Source organism: Echiichthys vipera, assembly GCF_963691815.1.
Source record: "Echiichthys vipera genome assembly, chromosome: X".
NCBI lineage: Eukaryota > Metazoa > Chordata > Actinopteri > Perciformes > Trachinidae > Echiichthys > Echiichthys vipera.
This window is the reverse complement of record NC_139825.1, coordinates 14,459,619-14,485,142: the sequence shown is the minus strand read 5'-3', so window position 1 is coordinate 14,485,142 and position 25,524 is coordinate 14,459,619. Positions and strand designations below refer to the sequence as shown.

General features: G+C 39.7%; 3 protein-coding genes across 5 annotated transcripts; 2 read left to right on the top strand and 1 right to left on the bottom strand.

Moving 5' to 3' along the window:
- Positions 1-4,292: 4,292 nt before the first annotated feature.
- Positions 4,293-5,249, bottom strand: ora2 (olfactory receptor class A related 2; the record flags this gene model as incomplete). Its single annotated transcript, XM_083939377.1, has 1 exon — positions 4,293-5,249. One exon carries the CDS (start codon positions 5,247-5,249, stop codon positions 4,293-4,295), a length of 957 nt encoding a protein of 318 aa, XP_083795503.1.
- Positions 5,250-9,548: 4,299 nt separating this feature from the next.
- On the top strand, positions 9,549-10,490 carry ora1 (olfactory receptor class A related 1; the record flags this gene model as incomplete). Its single annotated transcript, XM_083939378.1, has 1 exon — positions 9,549-10,490. One exon carries the CDS (start codon positions 9,549-9,551, stop codon positions 10,488-10,490), a length of 942 nt encoding a protein of 313 aa, XP_083795504.1.
- Positions 10,491-11,864: 1,374 nt separating this feature from the next.
- On the top strand, positions 11,865-25,453 carry phtf1 (putative homeodomain transcription factor 1). Of its 3 annotated transcripts, none has more exons than XM_083939370.1 (18): positions 11,865-12,156; positions 13,348-13,473; positions 14,220-14,276; positions 14,372-14,441; positions 14,707-14,865; positions 15,820-16,000; positions 16,233-16,353; positions 16,814-17,011; positions 17,126-17,371; positions 17,688-17,816; positions 18,260-18,529; positions 19,399-19,530; positions 19,638-19,724; positions 19,921-20,076; positions 20,558-20,675; positions 21,621-21,716; positions 22,263-22,388; positions 23,933-25,453. In XM_083939370.1, exons 2-18 carry the CDS (start codon positions 13,438-13,440, stop codon positions 23,944-23,946), a joined length of 2,196 nt encoding a protein of 731 aa, XP_083795496.1. In that variant the 5' UTR covers positions 11,865-12,156; positions 13,348-13,437; the 3' UTR covers positions 23,947-25,453. The 3 variants fall into 3 exon arrangements, with proteins under 3 accessions (XP_083795496.1, XP_083795497.1, XP_083795498.1); XM_083939371.1 differs by having other exon boundaries at positions 13,323-13,473; XM_083939372.1 differs by lacking the exon at positions 20,558-20,675.
- Positions 25,454-25,524: the final 71 nt, after the last annotated feature.

The following is a 25,524-nucleotide window of genomic DNA, read 5'->3' as shown; positions in this document are numbered from 1 at the left end:
GATCTTGATCTCAGTGAGACTATCTGAATAAAGATAAAGCAAAAGCTAATTCACCTCTGTGTAATAAATTATAAGCCACATGCCGATAAAATACTGATACTTGGTTCACTTCAAGGCAGGTCTCAGCTCTTAGTTCAGCCAATTCAAACTGTAATTTGTCTTTCTAGTGACACATTGTTAATATTCAGTCATTTTCTGGAAATCTCCTTGCATGTTTATAGACTTTTTTTCCTTCATCTCAGCAATGCTTTCTTTTCCACTCCTTACGCTTTTTTTATTTCCTAATATTGTGATACACCACTGGATAGGTTAAAGTGTATCTTGAATGTCTTTCAAGTCACGGCACAGCAGTGCATATCTTACCTGAGAGTGGTGGAGTTGCAGCTGGTTGCTGCCCTGGGGCCTCAGAGCCTTCCACCCCACCCCCAACCTCTTTCAGTGTGGTCCATGTCCTCTCTCGTAGACTGGAAATGGGCATAATCTGCTATACAGCTCCCTGTCAGGGATTATGCAGACATTATAAAGGTAGAGTAGTAGTTTCACTGCTTGTGTTTATTTGGATAGTCATGTTTGTCTGTTGTGCAAAATGTAGCTAAGTGTTGACTGAATTGAAAGAGACTGTGTCTTGTTCTATAAACTACACTGATGTAGATTACAAGTAAATATGTAGTTCGGGAAAGGGACTTATTCGCTCTCTTGCTGAGATTTTAATGGGAAAATCAATACCTCTCTTACATCTACAGTATACTGTAAATCTGAAGCTACAGCTAGTTAGCTTGGGAGACAGCTAGCCTGACTCATGTCACACTTTTTGTACAGCTCAAACTAACAAGATTTAGTTATTCCTTTATGTGCTTTTGAGAATTCGTTACCTTTGGACAGAGTAAGCTAGCTGTTTTCCAATCTTTCTCTGAGAGTGGTATCAATCTTCTCATCTAACTCTCTGAAACAAATAAGAAGTGTTTTCCAATATGTCACACTATTCCTTTAATATGTTGCCACTATATTGTGTAATAAAGTCAGGCTCTTGGAACTATAAAGTCAACCATCATACCCCCAAAAGCTGCAGATTTATGTGGATATTAAACCAGCATTTCAGGCATTTCAGCCGTTTCAGCCGTTAATCAGGACAGATAAAGAAGTTCTATTGTGTCCATTAAGTCAGAACAGGCCAAACTTTCACCTTAACTTTATAAAAGACTTCTTCTCACCATCTTGAATGTACCAAGCACCTTGCTTACATGCAGTGCAGCATTCCAGGCAAGCTGCAACACGACCGTGTGTGTTCCCTGTCCTAGGGAATCTGTTAACTGGGCGGACGCAAGGAAATGGGTCACACGCATACAACTCTGTAAATTAAAGGTGCAAAAAGGGAATTAAAACCTCTTCAATCATGAGCATTTTTTAAACAATTAGTCATACACTTTAAATAAAAAAAGAAACAACTAAATAAGTTGATTTACATAAAAGTACAGTTTTATGGCATTCTCGATCAGTGGCTCCACTCAAACAGGGAATAAATCCTCTAAACAACATGCGTAAAGAAACATCCCTTTGAAGGAAAGGCAAAGACGGTATCAGCAAACCTAAAAAGAGCTTATTGTGTCTTTTCAAAAAATACAGGTTTTTTAAAAATACCTCAGGATGTGTTTATTATTGATTATTTTACCACAGTAATAAGCCCAAAAGTTTTCAGTTGCCATAGTGAGCCAGAAGTTTTCTTAACTGGAAAAAACGTCAGCGAAGAGTTTATGAGATTAATAAGTGGAATAACTTTCAAGGGTACTGGAATTAACTGATCATTTAGACACTGTATTCAAAACTGCCTTCATGTGTAATCAATTTATTTAGTATTGATTTTAGGAGGTTAATGTTGAATGTTGAATCATGCTTGTTGACGCTGTATTACCATATTAGTTGTCAATTTTCTCTTACATTAGCACAAATTTCTGCATGTTGCACACAGTGATTGTAGTAATTCAGAGCTTGATGTTTTGTAATTGGGTTTTTTTTTTTGCGGGGGAGGAGAGGGTTTTGGGTTTAACATTCAGTTCCTGAGTAAAGAGTGCTATATAAGGGTGGGGACTGGCTTCAAGTCAGAAAAGGGGCAAGGTTTAAACCTGTTGCTACATCGCTATTGGTGGACGCGGGGGACAAAAATGCCTGTACCTGGTGCAGGTAAACAGACTGACATCAGACACAGCAGGGGTGGCTTGGCTTGCGGGATTTACTGCAAACCATCATCTTCACCTAACCAACCATTCTGGACAACTCAACAGCTTTTTTGTGTATGGCTTTTATACAGGTTTGTGTTGTACACTTTGTCTAATTGCAAACAAAAAACAGCAGAAAAGTTAAAATTTATTGGTTCAATTCTTTGATAAATGTCAGGCATTGGCGCTTTGTTATGTCATTTTTCCTGATAGCTTGTGTCTTTGCTTCGCAGGCAGGTGAGTTGCAGTCAGAGGTTGAACAGGTGATGATAATGTGCATTTATCTGTTCTCTTTTAGTTGCAGAATTAAGTCTTCGAGGGGGGCGCATGAGGGCTCCAGATTGTTGGTGATATGAGAGAGAGAGAGGCACTCATAGAGAGTTACATTTGTGTGGGTTCCGTCTCTATATGTTCAACAGCAATCTGCATTCATTGAAGCTCAAAAAAACTCCTGAAGAATGAAAAGCTTTAAAAACAGGTCCTGTCTTGTGCAGGGAGAGGCTGGCCTGGCACACCCTTCCCACACACAAAAAGAGACATCCACAAACACACAACCTGTTTTTCGTGTATTTGTTCCTTTTAACTAATCTGCAACTTCTCTCACAACAGAAAAAGAAACAATGACATCATTGAAAGTGTGGAAGAGATTCATTCAACTTTGTTATTCCTGGTGACTCCTCACAGGAGGCGCCAGAACACTTGTTGCTCTACTGAAACCATCCATGTATTCTATCCTTCATTCCACCGGAGTCTGTGTAAAGTGTCAATCAGATTTCAGTGGCTTGAATGGTAAAACACGTGGAATTTGTCATCTGGAGATGAGACGGTTTTAATAGTTTCACTTTTATGTTATATGAATGTTATATGATACAAATTTCCTTGGAAAAGAACAATAAAGAATCTATCTACCTTGTTATATGGCCTTTACTATCCTTTGATGTCAACCTGATGTTGAATGCAACAGTTCTGCACAAGCACGGAAAGAGGACTTCTCCTCCTCCTCCTCCTCCTTCTCACCTGCATTGCGACAACAGTTAAATAGCGCTGCACCGATTGCACTTTAGAGTTATTGCAGGATCGCAGAGTGCTGGCAGCTCCCATTTATGTCTTTGGGATCGTCACTCACAGAGGCTGTTACTGTATGTCCTTACCCTGTCTCTCTGCCCTTTCTTCTCCATGACATGGTAATTACATAATGACTCCTAAATTCCCACATTACCACATCCACAACAAACTCGTCAGGGCTTATGCTGAGGTGTATCTTTGAGTCCCTAAAGCCTCCCCTTCCAATAACTTCACCCAAATAACTCAGACATACATTGTCATTACTGAATTGAGTGATTCCGTGTTGAGTCATGATTTTTTTTCTCTAAAGAATATAGTTTTACCATCAGGTTTTTTACCAAGTCACTGTTGGATAATTAACCTGCCTCATTAACAGATTATTTCCAAAGCCTCAATCAGAGCTAAATGGGCAGCTGAAAGTAATTTGACAGCTATTGAGCTCTGAGTCACACAGCTATAATTCTAAAACCCAAACAAGATGAAGAGACTATGACGAACACACAAACAAAGGCGAATAATTGCAGATCAACAGAGATTCATACATACAGTGTTGTTATGACAGTTTTCCTTCTTAATTATAGAGAGCAATTCCCCCTGCTCACAGGTATACCTCATGCAAAGCTACAGGTGCTAAACAAGATATCTTAATTAATAATAAAAAGGAAGCAGAGGAAAGAAGACTTTTCATGAAATTACTATAGCAAAACAATACAGACAGATTGACCCATACATTACCCACACTCAAAGACATGAAAAGACTCAGTCCTCATCATCAATGCCTGGCTGTCCAGGTGTACAACATTGGGATAAAGCCCTCTCAAGTGCTGGATGTTAAGCCCCTTCCGATATCTCAACCATCTATTTTGCAAGGCCACCGTTGGCTTAGCGCCCAAGATGAGTGTGATTGGTTTAAAGAAATACAAACAAGCCAAAGCATTTTTTCCCCCCCCAGAATGATAAACCTTTGCAGCCAGACCATGATCATCTGGGCTTCTTCTGCTGCCCTGTCAGACCTCACATAGTAGAAAGACTTGTGGCTTTCGACTGAACAGACTTCTCTTGCACTACACACCTCAGCCTGCCATTCACTTTCCTGTTAGATGCAATGATGACCACAGGGCTTAGCGCTGCGTAGAGGGAAGAAAAGAATATACGCAGGTCAGAGATCAGCGAGGAAGTCATGGTCTTCCTCACAGTGAGAGTGTACACCCAAAGCCCATTATCTACACCATAAAGAACCACATACAAGGTCACAAGTGTGACTACAGCTTTGGCAGCTCGTTGCTCTGCCCCACTACTTCCCCCACTGCCGCTGCGGAGTCCCTTCACCTGCTGGCTGTGCTTGTAAAGGAAGACCAGGATGATCAAACTGGCTAGGGTCATGAGGACCATGGGCACCACATCTCTGCCAACCTGGAATGCCCCGTTTGTCTGTTTGGACAGCCTTGAAGGAAAGTTAACATAGCAAAATTGTACATTGATGCCATGGTTTGTTGGGCTGGAGTCATTTTTAGTGCCAAAGGAGAAGAGTATTGCTGCCGAACTCATGGAGGTGTTTAGGAGCCAGAGGAAGAGGAACACAAAGCCCAAATGCTGGGCTACCAAGACGCGGACAGAGGCCCAGCAGGATCCAGGAGGGGCTATGCTGAGGCACTGATAGGCACTCAGGACGAAGGTGAGCCAGATTGAGAGGGCACGGGACGTTCTGTAGACAAAGATCACAGCCTTACAACCTATGTCTCCAAAGATGACGGCCAGGCGGAAGGATGCCAGGGTCTCCAGCAGACAACGAACACCAACCACCAGAAGGTTGACGCAGGCCAGGTGCAGGACAATGGCATCAGCAGGGAGGAGGTGGTTCTCCTGGTACAGCAAGAGGAGGAATGCCAGGATGACGGCAGCGTTACCAGGGACTCCCACAACAGTGAGGGACAAGTAGAGCATCCCACGGACAAACTCCTCCGATGGCATTCCTGCAGGAATAGAAAAAGTATACTAGTTTATGAAATAAACCAGGTGTATTCAAAAGGTTTTTTTTTGTTTTTTTTAAATCACTGCAGAAGTTTACACTCCTACCTGAGAACAGTCAAAGCTCTCAAGGTCTAGAGTGGACCTTGTCCTTGATCCCTCTCTCCTGAAGTAGTGGGGTTGTTTGTGCTCTTATACTTACAAACAGGTAGTTGTTGGGTCTGTTTTTCATGCTCCATCGACTTCTCTTCACTCAGCCTCCAATTACTTGAGATCAATTCAGGTGACTGATTCTGTCCCCTCACTGGGTTTCAGACAGACAGAATAACACATCATTACACATCAAAATGGTGTTAATGAGGGAAAACATCTATTAGTCATATGTTTAAAGTAAAAAAAAATATTGGAACAATTTGAAGTGAAGAATAATTTACTGTTCCTATATTTGGATTCTCATAATAAGATCCTTCATAATACTTTTGAGTTTTCAAAAGCCAGCACCTTTTGACAAAGTCCTCTCTTGTGTTGGTTAGTGAAACACCAACACCACAGTGTCCTCCAGTGGAGAAAGTTGAAACAAATCAAAAGCCAGAGGACGTTCCACCGCATGATAGATGACCCACTATTTAATTTGTAGAGCGTAACATCCCGTTTATGATTGTGTAATTCATCCAAAGCGATAAAAAGTTCTAAAAGTGGAGTTACATCTAAACTGTGAGGATGTTGTAAGGGCAAATAAGTGTAAGTGGGATGCATGATTTAACTGCAACATGTCCCACAGCAGGTAATGGTAATGAACACTAAGCCCATTTCTCACAAGTGCGTGATGAAATGTGTCCTCCACTGAAATTGAAAGAGAAAACACTGCAATAAGACCACTAATTAGATTAGATATGATATGTATATTTTGAACACAGTGTTGAGTTGGTTTACAGTTGTCATACAAATTTGAGGCACTTGAATATTTCCATTTTATATGATAAAATACTTTATTTCCACAAGTATAATTAGAAGCAAGAGCAGGTTATTAGAAGATAAGTCAAAATATATGCCTTAAAGAAATGAGAGGAGGTAATGGATCTAATTGGGCTGCACAGGACACCTCAAATTTAATGATTTATTGTCCTTGAATGGGAATGTGTCTTTCAGGTAAAACATAGATTACACACAAAAACTTGAAGGTGCATAAAACACAATAGATAAATAAAAAAACAACAATAGAACATGTGATATGAATAGGATAAACAGAGAGAAAACTGCAGACAGGTACCTAAACTGATGTACGATCTCTATGGATTTAGTTTGATAGGTGAAGGCACATTAAGATGAATGAAAATATATGTTTGAATAAAATAAAAACTCTAAGGCACATCAATATTAGACGAGAGACTGCTAAGCCAAAAGCCCCTTAAACCACAATTTTGCTGTGGGACAGATTAACTGACACAGCGAGGGGTGCACTGAATATTTCCTATCCACCAAACAAAGCCTCACCAGCATACTTAAAGGTGCAAAAGGTTAAAAAATAGTATCAATATCTTTGAACTAACTTGAGTAAACAACTAACCAAAACACTTGAGAAGTGACTTGATTTCAGATAATCCGTTATATAATGATGCAAGAGAATGCCAAGTAAAGGATCGGAAACAGTTATATCAAAAGTAGGAAAATCTACTTTGAGTACGGCTCACATTGTGCAAAGTTTTTTATTATACATGCAAAACAGATCATATTTCATCCATAAAAACAGGAATATAATATGATGCATCACAGAAAAATAAGTATGTAGATGTAACCTTCACCTGTAAAGATCTTATAGTAATGGAATTACTTCATGTAAAGTTGAAATTAAATTAGTGCAGTAGGAAAAAACAGTTTACATCAGCCAAAAACAAAGAAATCATCAGTAATTAATCTCATGGAGGGAAAAAGACCGGATTTTTTAACTTGGAATGCAGCGTACTGTACATGATGCAATCCCCTGAGAAGGACATGCTTGAGCTTGCCATTTTAATTAGCTCTCTGAACATGTAAACATGTGGGAAAAAAGCACACAGGGAAACAACACATCTTCATATTTATTGCAAAGCCCACTCCCAAGAGCAAACCTGCTTCTCAAACAACAATGTTTCAGCAATGTTTGCGACTATAGAAAATAGAAATACAGAATTGACCAGTGCATTGTCTTGTTATTATTAATGTTGTACATTTTAAATTTTAAATTGTTAACTGTTATATCTGGTGCTATTTGTAATTTTTATGTATTGTTGTAATATTGTTTTATTTTATATGTAAATATTGTTTTATCTATCCACATTGCTGCTGCAACAATGTAAATTTCTTACTTGTGAAACCATAAAGGACTATCTTATGTCATCTTATTACAGCACTTTTAATGTAAGACGCATTTGCCATTTACAGTTTAAGTAGATGGTGCTGGAATACCGTGAACTGCAAACTTCTGTTGTAGCATATGTCAGTGTTAGGATCATAAATGAATAATGGCTGGTTGTCCCAATGCCCCCAATTAGTACAGACATGCTTGTTATATGGCTAATTGTCTTGCTCCTCTGTGTCTTTTAACACACTCCCAGGACATGAAGGAGGAAAGGAGCGCAAACTGAAGCACCAGCTGTACATGTAAAAAGCCTCGTGATGGCTCATTCAAGGCATCATCAGGCTGCTTTTGCATCAACAATAACCACACATTGTTGTCTCTGCGGGGGTTGCTTAACTCTATTTCATATCTCCACAGGGAAATAACATTATAATATTTGACTGATGTGCAGCTTCTGTCTAAGCTAAAAACTTCCCTACTTATGATTATGGTGTCACACTAAAACTTAAAGGATAGGCTAAAAGAAAGTTTCAAGTCTATCGTACAATACTCACATTCCCATATGTACATTGAAACAGGTTTTCCTTTCTGTAATCATCCCTCCTGTTCATGCTAACCACTAAAAGATTAATTCCTGTTATGATTCCAGTGGAAGTGATGGGGGGAACGTCCACTGCAAAAACATAATCAAAGGTTTATCTGAAACTCATAGCAGTCTGAGCCAGACAAATCAAGCCCTGTCTCCTAAAATTAGGTTTCCATACGACTAAACTGAATTCAATTTTGAGGAAACCGTGTAATATCCTAGATTACTTTTGTATTTGAAGTCCCACAAATATGTTTGTAATGTGATCAAATTCCATGTAGGGAGGTGGTCTGGATGGATGCAAACAAACACTGCTCTTTTTGTCTTTGACTTATTCTAACTTACGTGTGTCACATGAATTTATTTATACGCACTTAATTTACTTAACAATTGTACTAGTTTTAACCCAAACCATGATTCTTAAACCTATCCAAGTACTTTTGTTTCTGTTCATGACGTTTCGCCTGCTTAAAACTTCAACTGTTTCACAACGTACACCTGAGGCTGGTATGAGGACTTGTTTGAACATTAATCTGGGAGAAAATATGTTTCCCTCGAAAGGTAATTAAGAAATAAAGATTAGTTGTATTGAAACTTTTTTTTAGGAGACAGAGTTGAGGAAGCCCATCCTGGGTAACACATAGAGGCACTTTCACACTTGGAAGGTACCAAACTGATTTGTCTCCTTATATTAACTTCAAATAAACTTTGGAAGACACATTCATGCAGTATTGGATTTTATCCCCCATCACTTCTTTGTTTAAAAAAGGGTATACACAGGATTATGTTTGGGGACTGTTGTCTTAATTCAGACTTCCTTCAGTGGTACTATATTCCCTTTGCTGTGCTTTCCCTCTGAGATCACCTGAGTCTGATCTAGTTTGTTGCTTTAATTTGCCAAACTGTGGGTTGAATGTTGGTCTCTTGAGGGGGGTCGAAGACTATATATCGCTTTTGCCACACAGGCTATTAAACATTTAATAGCTTTACTTTTCATCTCAACTTCAGGTGAGCATGATTTTCACTGAAAGACTTCCGAGAGGTTAGATCAGGGGTTCCGAAACTTTTTCAGCTCAAGACCAAAAAGAGGATATTTGGGGGTCTCCCTAGGAACAAGAATTACAAAAATACATCATGAATTCACACAATTTTAATCTGCTGATCTGCCTACCCAAAAAAATGAGTCTGCAACCCATTTTGGGTCCAGCTCTAACTTTGGGAAGGACTGGGTCAGAGGATTATATTCGGGGGGTTATGTTATATATCTGGTTGCATTAGAATTCTGTCAAACTGGTATTATTCGTGTGTGCAGTGTAATCATAACATATTTGATCTTCTGTCTGCTTTTCAAATCATGACTGCTGCAGGCCTTGGTGTCATGGATCTGTGTGTGACCATCAAAGGGGTTTCCTTCCTCTTGCAAACAGGTATGGGCATCTTGGGAAACACTGTGGTGCTGCTGGCGTACGCCCACATCATTTACACCGAGCCCAAGCTTCTACCTGTGGACATGATCCTGTGCCACCTGGTCTTCGCCAACCTGATGCTGCTACTGACGCGCTGTGTCCCCCAGACAATGACTGTGTTTGGGCTGAAGGACCTGCTGAATGATCCCGGTTGTAAGGTGGTGATCTACACCTACCGCATCGGCCGAGCTTTGTCAGTCTGCATCACCTGCATGCTCAGTGTGTTTCAGGCAGTGACCATTGCCCCCACTGGACCCTGTTTGTCCAGGTTGAAGCCTGCACTTCCCTCCTTGGTCCTCCCCACCTTTGCAGGACTGTGGCTCCTCAACATGGCCATATGCATTGCGGCACCTTTCTTCTCTATGGCTCCACGTAATGGCACCGTCCCTGCCTATACCCTCAACCTGGGCTTCTGTCATGTGGACTTCAGAGACAACCTGTCCTATGTCATTAATGGGGTGGCTGTCTCTGGAAGGGATTTTGCCTTTGTCGCTCTGATGTTGGGCTCAAGTGGTTACATCTTGCTGCTTCTCCACCGCCACAGCCGCCAGGTGAGAGGAATCCGTCGCTCTCAGGGCGGCAGGGCAGAGACCAGGGCGGCCAAAACCGTGGTCACCTTGGTGGTTCTGTACGTGGTCTTCTTTGGGATAGATAATGTGATCTGGATCTACATGCTGACGGTGGCGAAGGTGTCACCAGTTGTGGCTGATATGAGGGTCTTTTTCTCTTCCTGCTACGCCTCTCTCAGTCCCTACTTCATCATATCCTCCAACAAGAAGGTCAAGGCGAAGATCGTGTGTGCAGCCGAGCAAGACCAACTGTCAGTGGACAATCAGGAGTCGAGTGACAAATGACACTCTGCCTTGTCAGGCTGTTGACAAACAAGACAGCAGAGTTGTACTGTCAGACCTTATCATTTTTAACACTGCTGCACAGATGACAGTCATTCAATGAGAAAAATCGACCCTTTGGAAAGTAGTACAAACCGTTGTGTCTTGCAATGATGTTACAGGGTTTTCTGTAATAGCCTATTTAGCCTATATTTTCATCAAAATCATAACTATACAGGTGTCTGAAGCTGCCATGTGGTTTGTGGTCCTTTTGTTTGCCAGCAAAAAAGCATATAAGCTTCATTAGAGCTCAATCAGTAAATTCATCTGCATCAATTTCGCAAATTGTTAAATCATTTAATTCATTGTTTTCAAACAATTATGACAGTTTTGAGGATTTGCTGCTTTTATTGGTATTCTGTGATCTTAGACTTATTATCTTTGGGTTTGGGACTGTTGGTGGTACAAAAGCAATTTGAACAGTGCCATAGCCACCATTATATAGAGACACCAAGGTTTTGTTATGTTAGGTATTGTTTCAGGTAATTTGGGGGTTACTTTGTCCTGAGAGTGTGTTAATATTGCACAGTTTCACATGCAGGTCACATGTATTTTTTTAAAGCCTGGGTAAGAGATTTTTTTAGAGTCAAAATCAAAGGTCAAAAACCTTAATATAAAATGATAGATCCACCAGAATTATATTCCTGGCATTATGGGAGGGGTTTTTGACTTGAAAATCTGTAAGAAGATCATTTCATAGACTTTTGGTCTGGTGTCATTAGACTAAATGATTATTTGAGAAATCAATTGCTAGAATGACCATGAATTGAAAATAATCATTATCATGTCTGATCCATACTGCCCTACACTGCACAAAGTGCAGTAACTATTAAAGAATTTAAGAACAACAAAAATGGCTTTAAAGTTTGTTTACCGTCCCAACAATAGTTGATGCATGGATTATAGTTTACTACTTTACTAGTTTGTCATTTAACATTTTTTATCCAAATCAGTCCTAACATCCATACTTTCGGTCCAAAAACAGTGCAGTAATAACATGATTTCTGAAGGTCTGATGTAATTTCGCTGTCTCCGTGCGCTCTACGCTTGGGTTTATTTTTTCTGTAGTAATTCCTTTCAGGCAGCATCTCCCCTCTACTAGTGTGCGCCCAGCTTTATCAGTCAAATGCTTATGTTAAAGTGTAGAGCACAGATGTAGATTTAAGATCCAAGACAATGGTAGCGGTTTTTTTGTCTCACTCTTACTAACGCAAAATGATTGTGGGAGCAGCCGAGCGAGCGCAAACTCCGCCTGAGAGACAATGCACAGGGAATATACAACACGATAAAATCACAACAAACCCCGGAAAAGGGAAGCGGAAGAACTCAGCCAAATGTTTAACAAAAGTGAAGTTAGTGGCGTACAGAGGGGCTGAAATTAACGTCTCGGTAACTTGACATATGCGTATGAAGAGAAACAGTTTAGAAATGTAACATTTACATGTTTGTAATGACGTCGAAAAGTGGCAGTTGAGCCAAAGCGCGTTAGCTGGTGACGTTAGTTTGACAACAAGACGCTGCAGACGCTCCTGAAACAATAAGACGCGACAGTATTTACCGGGCAGTTTGTGATGGTTGTGAAATATATCTTCCAGTTTGTGTCGAGTCAACCCGCACCGTTTCATTTCAGGTGAGTCACTTCAGCCTGTTGCTAGCGGGGAGCTGTTTTTAGGTAACCGTTTACTTGGTTACAGAGATTTAACGTTCGATTCTCCCTTAGTTTCCTCTGTTAGCCTCTTTTTCATTGTGTTACTTTTCGTCGCTTTATTTTTTTTATTTTCTCTTTACTGTCTTTTTTGTGTATTTATTTACTTATTTTATCTTACTGTCTCTACTGTCATTTATTTTATTTTATTTACTTACTTGTTTAATTGACTCTTTACCTACTGTTTTTTATTTATTGATTTATTTTATTTTATTGTGTCTTTACTGTCTTTCTATTGAGTTTTATGTTTTATTTTAGATATGTATTTAATTAGATGTCTCTATTTATATACAGTGTAAAAAGTACTCTGTTACAAGTAAAATACCCTAATTGTTACTGAAAACCCTCTTAAGAAAAGGTACATGTGAATAAGCATTGAAATATAACTAGTAGAAAAAAAATCACAAATCTTTGACCAAATACCTCGATATTGATTTTGCGACAATGTTGTTTGTTTGACTATTGGTGCTTTCACAAAATGTTTACACAACTCAGTGTATATATATAATGAATAATAATAATATTAGTAATAAATAATCATAATGGCTAGGTGGGTAAGGCAAATCATAGCACAGCTGAAACAATCTGATAAGGTAATTAAATCACTTTAATGTGATGAAGTCTTTATAACCAGGAAAAGACAACACTTTACCCATATTTTGATATTACAATATCCAAAAGATGATATCTAGTCTCATATCATATCAATATAATATCGATATATTGCCCTAAAGTATCAAAAATGCACAATGGCACACTTCAGAATCACAAAAAGCATCACAAAAGTTGCAGCAGCTAAAGGTGAGGTAAACTACTTTTTATACTACCGAGTAGGTTAATCCATATGATTTTTTTATCATTTATTTGTTGATCCTCGTTGTGAATCTGTAAAGTAACCTTTTGTTGTCAAAAAAATATAGTTGAGTAAAAAGTAATTTAATTTCAAAGGTACAATATTTCCCTTTGAAATGAAGTGGAGTAGAAGTACAAAATAGCATATAATGGAAATACTCAAGTGAAGTACAAGTACTTCAAAATTGTACTAAATGCAGTTAGTTTACATTCCCCCGCAGCCTTTATGTCAGGTTCAGTGTGTTTGTGCCCCTTTTTGTTTAGTGGAAAAATCTGGATTTGTGCCCAGTCCTCTCTGTTTCCTGCGCTCTTTATGAAATGACCTGACCCCAACGTCACTGGTTCCAGCATCAGATGACAATGGCCAGAATAGCCTGGTATCAAGAGAAGGTAAGATATAAATAGTATTTTGTAAAAGACCTATTTTAAAAGCTTACATTTAATTTATCCAACAATGTATGTACATTTATGTTATGAATGTACCTTTATATGTATGAAACGTTGGGTATTGTGTTGTGTGTGATTAAGATTTATTTACAGAAAAGAGATGCATTATTTTAATAATAATTTTTAAAAATACTGACATAGGCAATTTTTTTTTTTTTGTATCTTTAAATGCAAATAGTCTTAGAGAAAACCCAGCACACACCAGTTCAATACTGAGAAGTATTAGTTTATTATCTTTATTTGAGAGTGACACTTCTCATATATGAACAAAACACTTTTTTTCTGTTTATCTTTCCTTGTTGAAAAAAACAGGTGTGACCTGTTCAACAGGCTGAAGCATGCAGGCGGGTATTTACTGCCAGAGGCACACAATTTTGCATCACTGTAATTTTTTGTAAGCTAATCTGATGAGCTCCGCTGCATTTCATCTGATTTGCATAGAGTTTCGAGACCTGATGCCAGGCTGTTACAGGCATGTGTTGATATTTCTGAAAAGCAGTGGAGTGCAAAAGAAAGTGTTTATAATAATTAACCATAACAGCACTTTTCTTCCTTATTAACTGTGGAAAACCTAAGTGTGGTAAATATGGACTAGTTTAATTTGACTAAGGGCCACATATCTGTACTAAATGCCCCTTAAAGTGTTTAATTTGAAGGAAAATGATGATGAGCTTCTGTTTTTGCTACAGATTGGGGCCTATGATCAACAAGTCTGGGAGAAATCTCTGGAACAGGCAGATCTAAATGTAAGACACCTACAAGTCTCTGCAAATAAATACATATTTGTGTATTTCTCTTGTGCATTACCACTCAATCAAAATGTCACCTGCCATTCATCTAGGGTTTGGACAGCAAACCAAGGAAGACGGGTCACATCAAACCAGACCTCATCGATGTTGACTTAGTAAGAGGTGAGTGTCAGTGAAGACTCACTCTGTCTGTTATCTCCTGTCATCTCATACCACACCAACATGTGCTGTTCTGCTTGTTTTACTGTTTATATGATGTGTTTCTGTAACTTCTGTTAAATTATCTATTTTGTTTTGTCGTGCTTTAGCCCCTATAACGATAGAAGAAATACAAACAGCAACAAAACAAACAGTGGTTTGTGTAATAGTCATATCTATAATGATTTCAATTCAGCTGGGTAAGAGACTTTCTCATTCCTCCCCTCAGGATCAACTTTCAGCAAAGCCAAACCAGACAGTCCCTGGACATCTCTGACTCGGAAAGGTCTGGTCAGAGTGTTGCTGTTCCCGTTCTTCTTCCAGTGGTGGATCCAGGTCACCTCCAAGTCCATCTCCTCATGGATCCTCGTGCTGTACTTCATGCAAGGTTAACTCGCCATTTCTGAAAACCGGCCTTTCTTTCCCTCAATCAAATATTTATTTCCACATTTATTGCATGTTTTCTGACAGCATAGCCTATGAAACATATAAAGATGTAGAGGCCTAAAAATATTCTCCGCTAAAATATAGTCTGATAAGAAGGATGCTCAAAAGCAACTAAATGAGATGCTGCAACAAAAAAATAAACCCTAACAAATATCTCAGAATGCCTACTCAACTACTCTAATCGGGGAAAATTAGCATGTCGACATGGTCGGGCACAGCCTGGTCAGTCCAGTGGCTGAAAACACCCAGTCAAATGGTACTGTGTCATAAAAGTAGTTGTATTGCTCCCCCTGGTTGCAAATGTGAGTCATTGATACTGATGGCTAGAATTTAATAGGACACTAGAGATCTTTATTTGATAGTCGATAAATTATATCAGCACAAAGTGCTTTACAATAAGGAAATTACATGACATAAACAGACTTAGAATTGACTTAAAAACAGGGATATAATGCCATAATTTATGTAAAATAAGATGGAACGCTTGATATAATAATATAAGATGAAAATAGAATGTGTCACTAATGCATAACATAACATAGAAGGTAAAACCCACTGAACAATAATAAAAATAAGAAAAGTTAAATATGTGAAATTCAGTGCTTATATGTGTGGTTTCAGCAGTGGCGATTTGAATTTTTAGGACGAAACCTTAGCCTTAGAAACACACGCTCTGTCATTAAAGAAAATAAATACAGTGCCTGCTTTTTTTAAATATGTACTCTATTCCGTATCTCCATTTGTCTCAGTTTAGATTTGGTTATGTGCAACTATAAACGTGTTGCCCATCACACCTGAGCAACACAAAAAGACCTCATTAAGTATGAATTCTCCTACAATGACTTCCCTAAGAGACTGTTTTGTTTGCTGTTGCCAAATGTTGTGCTCCCCACAGTGGCAGCAGTGGTGCTGTACTTGGAGGTCCCTGGGGCAAGTGCGAGTGAGGTGTTTGGGCCCATGTGTTTGATGTTGCTGCTGGGTACCGTGCACTGCCAGATTGTGTCGACTGAGTCCAGCCGGTGGCCCTCGGGCAGTCCAGCTGCCAGCTGCACCACAAGCCCTGCTCGCAGACGGAGGTGCTTTCCTCATTGTTAGGCACTGCACACTCATTTGCCTTTAACAAACACACTCTCACCTCTATGCACACAGAATAGACCCAAAGACTTTTAATGAACCTAAAGTTATTCTATTCCGTAAAACCTCTCTCAAGAAGTCTCTCACTCCTGGGGCTTTAACTCATTTTGAGCTGCCTGCTGTATCTGCAATCTCCTGTCTTTGTCTTTTGTCATTTTTATTCTGTCTTCTCAGGCCAAGGAAGGGCAGAGGGCTGAAAAAATCTGAAGAAAAGAATGATAGCGGGGACACAGAGCAGCAGGGACGATGGCAGTCTGAAGAAAGCCAGCGATTATACAGGAATGAAGAGAGGAGGGTACAGTCACTCAATTGTCAATCTCAGTATAAAACAAAGAAGGAACTCACTTATGCCAGCGGTAAAAGTAATAGTCAGAATTAAAAAGCAGTAAATAAATACACATGGGCTATATTGGAAAAGTTGTTGATGTTAAACTGCATAATTTAAGACTTCTTTGGCTAATTTAAGACTTTGGCTAATGGAAATCTCTATAAACAGATTCTACATAGAAATGTAGTTTTACAGTTTAGTGTAGTTTTTTTTTTTGTCTACCCTTTGTCAATGTATGTGATGGTGCAGTAGTGTCGAAACAAATTTCCTCCTTGGGGGGACAATAAAGTCTAAAGTCTAGGCTAAATACAAATGGCATTTCCGAAGGTGGCTTTGTATTACACTATGTAGTTTAGTCTTTGTCAAATCCCTGCATGTTTTGAAATACATTTTTGAGATGTATGCGTGTCTTAAAATACTCTCACAGACCACAAGAAAGTCGGGATTTGGGGCATCCGACGAGCTCTCCAGTGAGGAAGAGGAGGGGGTACAACCAGTGGACATAACTCTTCCAATACCTCACAAAGAGAGACAACCTGATCCAACATGGCCGACATCTGCACCAGTGTCTTCTGTTCGGAAGAGAAATCTAAAGTCAAACCCCAAAGCCACATTAAGACCTCAGGTAAACCTCATTGTTAAAATGTGTGTTAGATGTGTACTTTACATCAGTTGTGTGTTATTATTATAAAGAACATTTAAAGTTGGTCACACCTCACTTTTTATATACTGATAACAGGAAGGGAGTGGGGCTTCCATCAAGGTTAAGCCTCGAGAGGTGGATCGCCTCAATCCGAGTGTGGGCTCTCGTCCCGCCTCAGACACTGACGACATGCTGTGGGAGGAGCTTCTCCAAGGGCCTGACTCTGTCTCCACAGGGAGCAGTGACAGCGAGGCCAATGGGAGGTACAACGCTGGCATGGTGCTCCCACAAACCACCACTCTGAGCAGTGATGATGAGAGCATGCAGCAGGGAATCACCGGGGTAAGATCGCCAAAAATCTGAAATACTCTTTGACTGGTTTTGTCTTATTGTGTCTAAAACCTGTAGGTACATTTTGTTCATGGGTATCGAAACACTCTTCAGGGATATAACTTTATGATGAGTTTTGCAACATTATTAGATATTAGCAGTCCCAATCAAAATCCAACATTGAACTTTATGTAGACTGTGATATGACCATAACCATCCTTTTAATCTGAATTTAGCTTTATGCCCGTTTTAGAACTCCACACTGCTTTTTTTTTTACACACACTGAAAACCGCCGGTTAACTGTTTATTTATTGTATTTGATTTCAGAGCCAGCTATCTTGGCTACAGGCATGTCACCCATCCAAGGATCGTGTCAGTGCCATAATATGGGAACAGGGCGAGTGTAAGAAAGCAGACATGTCAGTACTGGAGATCAGTGGGATCATCCTCACACGGGTACAAATTATTCTCTTCATGTTGGCATGAATTCTGTGGGTAGAGAATCCTCAGAGTTACAAAACCCTAAAACAGTATATCCAGCATAATGCAGGCGTTTATAGCGAAAAAGCTGGACTGTGTGCCCAACTCTGACATCTCTCCATTTGTTGCATGTGTATTAGGTCCTGTGTGTATTTCGGGCCTGTGTGTGTAATGCAGTAGATTAACAGAAGGAAAAAAATGTATTTCCCCTCTGGAATTTATAAAGTATGTCTTCTACTTCTTTACGTGCTTACCAAAATGCCAAAATGGGATATTGTCACTCTGTTGAACATTTAGCTGTCAGACATGTAGTATATAAGCACTTGTAGGCATTAGCAAACACTGGCTGTGTTAATTTCACACAATAATGTTGCAGTAGCTCTTATCAGCATAACACAATGCCTCGTCTCTCTTCACAGGTGAAGTTGGTTGAGCAGGGCATGGGTTACCTTTTGCTCGGTGGGTTGATGACCACCACCTTGACACTTCTCCCTTTTGCCTTCCACTTGGCTCAGCGTCTCGACATGTCGACCCTCAACTCCCTGTCCCTGAAAGAGCTGGGAGAAATAGCGGTAGGGCACCATGATGTCCGGGCCTACGTCTTTTTCTTCATCACAACGGTGCAAAGAGTCTGCCTCATAGGACTGTTCTTCTTCATGATGTGTGTGGCCGAGAGAACGTACAAACAGGTGAGCGCTCACTTTGTATTCTCTTGTTCTTTATTTACAGTAATGTCTTCCCGCTATGTAGTGTGTAGTGTAAGTCCTAACAACTATAATTTACTTTTTACTTGCCTATCATCATAACGATAATATTGTCAGAGCGGCTTTCAGGGCAATTGCCACACAGCTGTGTTAAAGCAGCTTAAAAAAAGGAGTGACAAAATCCATTTCAGATATCTTTTTTTGTTGTTGTTTGCATTAACACGTTGGGGATTTTTTTTTTTTTTACATTTCTTAGGCTGAGAATGCTCAATCAACATGGCTCTTATATCCCAAGTACAGTCACACTCTGTACTTTATCCATTCATGTTCAGATTTCAATAAAGGACTTTATTTGTCCACAGTGAGGATATTGGTTTTGCAGCAGTGGGATGCATACATTTAGCACACATAAGATGAAACAAAGGGCGTATGCATACAAGACTAAGACCTTCAAATTAAATAAAATACATAAACACACAGTGGAAATACTCAGTTAATTAAAAGATTAAAAGAAAGTTACATTAAACAGTAAAACAACCTGGAGTTTAGGAGGGAGAGTATAAAGGAGTGTTTGAATCTGTTGGTTTATGCTGCTGTCTTGTAAAAACATATGCTGCTGAGAGTGAAAAAATTAGCAAGTATAATAACAGCTGATTGTAGGTTGTTTGTTTTTTTTAAGATGCAATGTAACTGTAAATTAATCAAGATTGTCCCATACTCCTCCACCCTCATCAATCCATTTTATTCACTCATGTATGTTGGTGTTCCCTCTAGTGACAGTTAAGAAACATTGAAACAGAATCACCCACTTGACTGTTTGCATCTCTGACTGTACGTCCATGTTTCCCCAACAGAGACTCGTGTTTGCCAAATACTTCAGCCACCTTACTTCAGCTCGCAAGGCCAAGAAATCAGAGATCCCTCATTTCAGGCTGAAGAAAGTCCAGAACATAAAGATGTGGTTGTCACTACGCTCTTTCCTCAGGGTTGGTATTCTCTTGCTTTCACACTGATCTTTAGTTACTATACACCGTTTCAGGGTTGCAATGGTCTTTGTTTGTAAGGGTGTGACTGAGTTGCTTGTTCATTGCAGAGACGAGGGCCGCAGCGCTCCGTTGACGTCATTGTCTCCACTATCTTCCTTTTGGCCCTTTCCATTTCATTCATCATTTGTGCCCAGGTCAGTCATATATCTGCGGGAACAGATCTCATCTGTTTAGAGAACGCAAATTGAATAAAACGCAACCATCAAATTGTATTATATCATACTAGAGTGAAGATAAAGCTTTATAAGCTCTGCTTGATACAGATATTTTAACAACAAAGTGCTGGGAGCTAAGAGTATGACCATTGTTGTTTGTGTTGCACTTCTTCAGCTTCTGCACAGCCACCAGACATTCCTAGAGTCTCTGACAAACTGGGAGCTGATGGTGTGGGCCTCCTCCCTCGTCCTATTTCTGCTACGGCTGGCCACGTTGGGCTCAGAGACCAACTGCAAATACAGCAACTCCTCAGTGCTGCTCACTGAGCAGGTAAAGACTCCTGTCTGCAAAACACATGGGCCCTCATTTATCAAACAAACGTACGGCAGAAAAACGTGCGTACGACCATTTCCTGGCAAACTTCGGCATTTATCAATTTGGACGTGAGATCTGAAATCTCACGTCAGGTCTGAGATCGTGTACGCACATTTGAGCCTGTGTATTTGCGGTGCAGCACAGCAAAATCTGGCTGAAAATAATGAACAAACCTCAGCTGGCATTAAGCATAAGCAGTCACATATTAAGAACAGATCAAAACGGATTCTTAAAACGAATAAAAAAAAATTGTGGTTGGAGCAATTGATTGTACTCATGTGCGTCTGAAGGCACCATCCATGAATGATTACGCATTCATCAATCACAAAAACTACCACTGGATAAATGTACAGGTGATTTGTGATGCCAAGCTGTCGCTTTTAAATGTGGTGGCCGGGGGGGCGACGACACACGATTCTTTTATATTTCAAAACAGCTCGGCTCCAGCCCCCCGCGACCCCCACAGGGACAAGCGGTTGAGGATGAATTAATGAATGAATGTGTTGGCGCGCGGCTGCAGGAATGCGCACTGCAGAGCCAAAGTCATCTCCTCGGTAAGTGGCTACCCTCGATAAATTGCATTAAATCAAACAAGGTATCAGATGGTGAGAAAGGTTATCCTCTAACGGAATATCTCATAACCCCGCCACAGAGCAGGAGCGCAGGTTCAGCAGTGCGCACACACGCAGTGGAGCGCTGCTTCGGGTTGACTGCCTCCGTTATTCTTTTCCATACAGCGTTTTTATGGGCCCCTTTTATTCCACTCTTAAGACTGACAAAAAGCACATATTTATTTTTCTCCATCTCGGATGTCAGGATGCCGATCTGTGTGTCGGAAAAGTTTTGTTTCGTCTCTCCGTGTTTGACCTCAGTGGGCGAGGCCTCCGAACCAGGAATATTTAAAGGCGTAACGTGTTAATGACGATAGTATTCAGCTGCCGCTTTTATCAAGGCCTGCTCATTCGTACGCTGGGATTGGTCAGATACGAATGTTTCATAAATAAAACGTGGGTCCTGTCATACGACCAATTCTGCGCTCAGATCTGCGCCCGTTTTCACGCAAGATTGATAAATGAGGGCCATGGAGTTGCAGGTTGTTTCTCAGTGAGTTCTGCACTGTTGGAAACACCATCAGCTGATCCAGTGTTGGTGGGGCTGGGCGATATGGGCAAACTTTTCTATCCTGATATAGATCATTTCATATCTCCATGATGGTATATATATTATGATATTGTATATATATTATGATATTGCCTTTTTCCTCTAAATACTTCACATCATAGTTTCTGTTCTGGTTATTGTGCTTATTATTATCAATTTAGACGACGTTATTGTGCAACACGATATATGATTACACCGCTGTGCGATTCCAGAGACGATAAATGGATCATATTGAATTATCGTCCAGCCCCAAGTACTTTATTCCTCATTTAATGCTGGTTTGATTCACATACCATGACTTTATTGGGCAAAATGTAACCAACTGTTTTTGGTTGCAGATCAATTTGTATCTCAAGATGGAGAAAAAGCCCAACAAGAAAGAAGAACTCAATATAGTGAACAACGTTTTGAAACTGGCTACCAAACTGATGAAGGTAAACATAAATTTAACTTTTCATTTAACTGTAGAATAAGAAATATTCCTATTTTAGTGGCTATATCTGAATTATTGTGTTAATTTTGCTTTGGAATACAGTATTCCACCAGCTGAGCCAAAATGCTCATTCTGTTGGCCATGTAGTAAATAGCTGTTACTACCTCTGTAAACTGATATTAGTTAAAATTATTAAACAGAGGGCGCACTCACACTAAACCACCTAAGTTTAGTCGGGCCAAGACGCCGACTATCAGCTGCGACGTTCCTGGTTTTAATCTGTCCTGACTTTATCTCCTTCTATATGTTCCCTAGGATTGCCTCAAGATTTTACTATTGATACGTTTGTTGTGTTGCTTTTATCTATGTTTTTTATTAATGTTTTGTAAGTTGTCCTTGGGTGTGTGAAAGGCACCAACAAATAAAATGTGTTATTATTGTTATTATTAAGGCATCCATAATACCCTTCATAATAAATTCTGGCTTTGACCCAGATGGTTGTTGTTGTTGTTATTAAGTTAAAGTTATCTCCTCTTACCTCCCTAAGGAGCTGGATACTCCATTCAGACTGCTTGGTCTGACCGTGAACCCTCTGATCTACAACATCACCAGAGTGGTCATCCTGTCCGCTGTGTCTGCTGTGGTCAGCGACCTGCTCGGCTTCAACATCAGAGTGAGTCTTTCTGCTAAATTTTATAATAGACGAAACAAAATAGATTAAAGGGGAGTTTGGTCAGTTTTTTGGTGTTTGAGTGGCTTGTAGTAGACTTTTTTTTTTTGTCACAATCTTCCAACTTTTTTCTCCATCTCCCCACCAGATGTAGACAGTAAACAGGAGGACGTTGTGAACTCCTCCAGCCCAGTTTAAACTGGTTTGGTCCAGTTTAGTAACGTTACATTCACTAGTTCATTTTTTTCACACAGACTCGAACAGAAAGGGCTGGATGATTATCCACTCATGTAATCTTGACTTCCGCTGTTTCCATTTGGACTTTTTTGAAAACAAATTCTCTCTTGTGACTACTCCAACTTTATGGAACTGCTTAATGGAAAAAAATATATAAATTATAATATATTTTCGTTTTGTAGTTGCATATCACTCACAGACTGTTTCTGGCAGAGAGTTTGTGACCCTCAAGTCTGCGTGAGAAGTATGTAGCTTGAGTTTGGAGGTTGTTAGCCTAGCTTGGCATAAAGACTGAAAGCAAGGGGTAACCACTAACCTGGCTCCCTCCTGTCATGCTTACTAATTAACCACAACTTGTGAAGTTTTACATTTCTGTTTTTGTATAGATTAAACAAAAGAGATCATGTAAATCAGTAGAACTGGACACAAATATGCAACTATTCAGAAATGGGTTTGTTGCATAGGTATTAGGTTTTCAAATTTGGATTTGGCTATATGTTTTTTTGTTTTGTTTTTCCAAGACTGTTGGAAAACAGAATCCTTAAAAAGTAATGACTTTTATTGAACCGAAAGTGCAATGTTTTTTATATCAGTTCATTGTGAGAGTCTTTTCTGCGTTTTGCTGTCATTTACTGTCGCGTTTCTCTCCTTCTCTTATCTCTCCTCTCCTCACGCTTGGGCTGGCTGCGCAGCCGGGAGCTAAAGAAACGACTCAGCAGTCCGCTAACTTTTTGCACTCGCTACAAATATTAACTGCTGTTTCAATAATGATAGGCTTAAAAACGTGCATGATTTCACTGCAGTGTTCTGAGCAGAGTTAGTCCACTAGCAGCTCAGCTAATTCGTCCATCTCAGCTGAGAACAGAGAAATGTCTGGCACTGTCGCTTTCTAACAGAGCAGTCTGATGTGTAGAGGACTGTGTGGTAAAACTTAAGCAGCCTGGTGACGTTTTCAGGCGATTTAATGAACATAAACGCAGTAGACCGCCATGCGTAGTGCCAATGCACTCCGACAAGGACATCTGAATATTCGTTGTGGATTAGTACAGAAGTTCTGAACTGTAGGTGTAATTAAGCCAATAAAAACTGAGCTTATTTCCTCCTGGCTCTAACTCCATATTTATAGCACAGAGGTGAGACTGGTATCTATAAATACTCACAGCTGGTAAGTGAATAGGCGTATTTCCCAAAAGGTGTAACTGTTCCTGTACTGAGGGATCCATCACTGTAGAAGATGCTGCACTCTGACTTGTGATCATGTGTCCGTGTGTTTCTCTAATAAAAAGTTATCTCTTCTGCTTCATTTCCAGCTGTGGAAAATTAAGTCTTAATGTGAAAACAGCAAACCACTAACGGTCGGACACTGGGGACCAGAAACCCCACGTCGGCTACATACAACGGCTCGTCTACAAAAGAAAGTGCAAACCTACTGACTGTATATTTTTTGTCTGTGCTTTCCAACGGAATTCATTCATTCATTCACAAGCCTGAGATGCTCTGACAATCGCTCACACACCATTACTGGCGGCTCAGCTGGTGTCCATCCGCCGCGCCTCTAACCCAGTGCCTAACCTTTGACCCTTGAATGTGCATATGTATGTGGTTAAATATGGCCAAGAGTTTGAGGTCTGAGCACATTTCAGGTCTCTGCGGCATCCAGATTTCCAAATGTGTCCTGAACAGATGTAATTTAGTCTTATTCACTGATGTTTCTCATCAGTACTTTAGTAGAGCTAACTGTAACAAGGTTTTTACCGGTAAATCAAAATGTACCGCCAACTTATGGGATTGTTTGAGTGTTTTTAAGTGGGGTTATATGAGATATTTATCCACCTAAATGTAATCCATATCAGTTTAAGTGAACGCTATTTTTAGAGTATTTTCACCGCTGTATCTTGTTGTCAGTTAGCCCTGTTTAAGTTTATGCGAGGGGAGGACTGAAGCTGTGATAGTTAAAGCCACCAAACATTGACAAATACGGTAATTTTACCTTAAAGAGCAGGAGTTTCTGGTCTACCGCTACTTTAATCAGTTTGTTTGTTTGTTTTGTTAGTTTCTGACCCTTTAAACATCAAAGTCACACAATAACACAAACTGACTAACCTATTGAGACAGTGGTAGACCAGTTTGTCACATGTGTTGTATGAGGTAAAATAACGTTTTTTGCCCAAGGAGTCTGGTGGCTTGAGCAGAGAACGGCTTCTGATCCTCTCATATAAACTTAAACAGGGCTGCCTGACAGCTAGATAAACCAGTGAAAATATTCTTAAGATTGCTCACACTTAAACTGATGTTGTTTTTTTTAGTTGGACCATGTTTTAGGGGGCTAAAATTAGGGGGGCTTAACTTCAATGTTTTTACTGCTTCTCCAAAATGGAAGCCTATCATATACTGCAGGTAAATACACTGACAAAGATAGTGCGCTAATGTCCCGAAAGAGGATCTTTCTTGTTAGGATAATAACTTTTGCACACAAGATAAAAAATATATATATATTTTCATGACTTTAGGGGCTCCATAAATACCTCATACACTCCCACTTAAAAAAATCCAATTTATCCCTTTAATTTAATTCATGATCATAGGACTCAACTTTGATTTCAGCCTTTTGTACTATTTAAAGAGGAGCATTGTGAAGTGGGCTTTATTTATTTGGGATCCTGTTTTAGCACTTAAACTTGTAAAGGTACCTGTGAATCATGACTCTGACCACTATCTGCCTTTTGTGTGGTGAGGACCATTGTAGAATGAAATAACTATGCAAAATTTGTAAAGTTATGCTTAAAGAAAAATGTTTCATATAAGGTGAATAAATGTTTTTCCTCCACGGATCAGTTTTGTGTTTTTTCCTCTCTGCAGAGCTCTTACTGTGTGTTTTATTCTTAATGCTGTTGAAATAGTA

Excerpts from the sequence above, each read along its gene's own strand:
- phtf1 (XM_083939370.1), top strand. The coding sequence starts at position 13,438 with ATGACAATGGCCAGAATAGCCTGGTATCAAGAGAAG. Across the intron at positions 16,354-16,813 it reads ACAGGAATGAAGAGAGGAGG|ACCACAAGAAAGTCGGGATT; the intron begins GTACAGTCACTC and ends ATACTCTCACAG. Across the intron at positions 20,676-21,620 it reads GAGCCAAAGTCATCTCCTCG|ATCAATTTGTATCTCAAGAT; the intron begins GTAAGTGGCTAC and ends TTTTGGTTGCAG.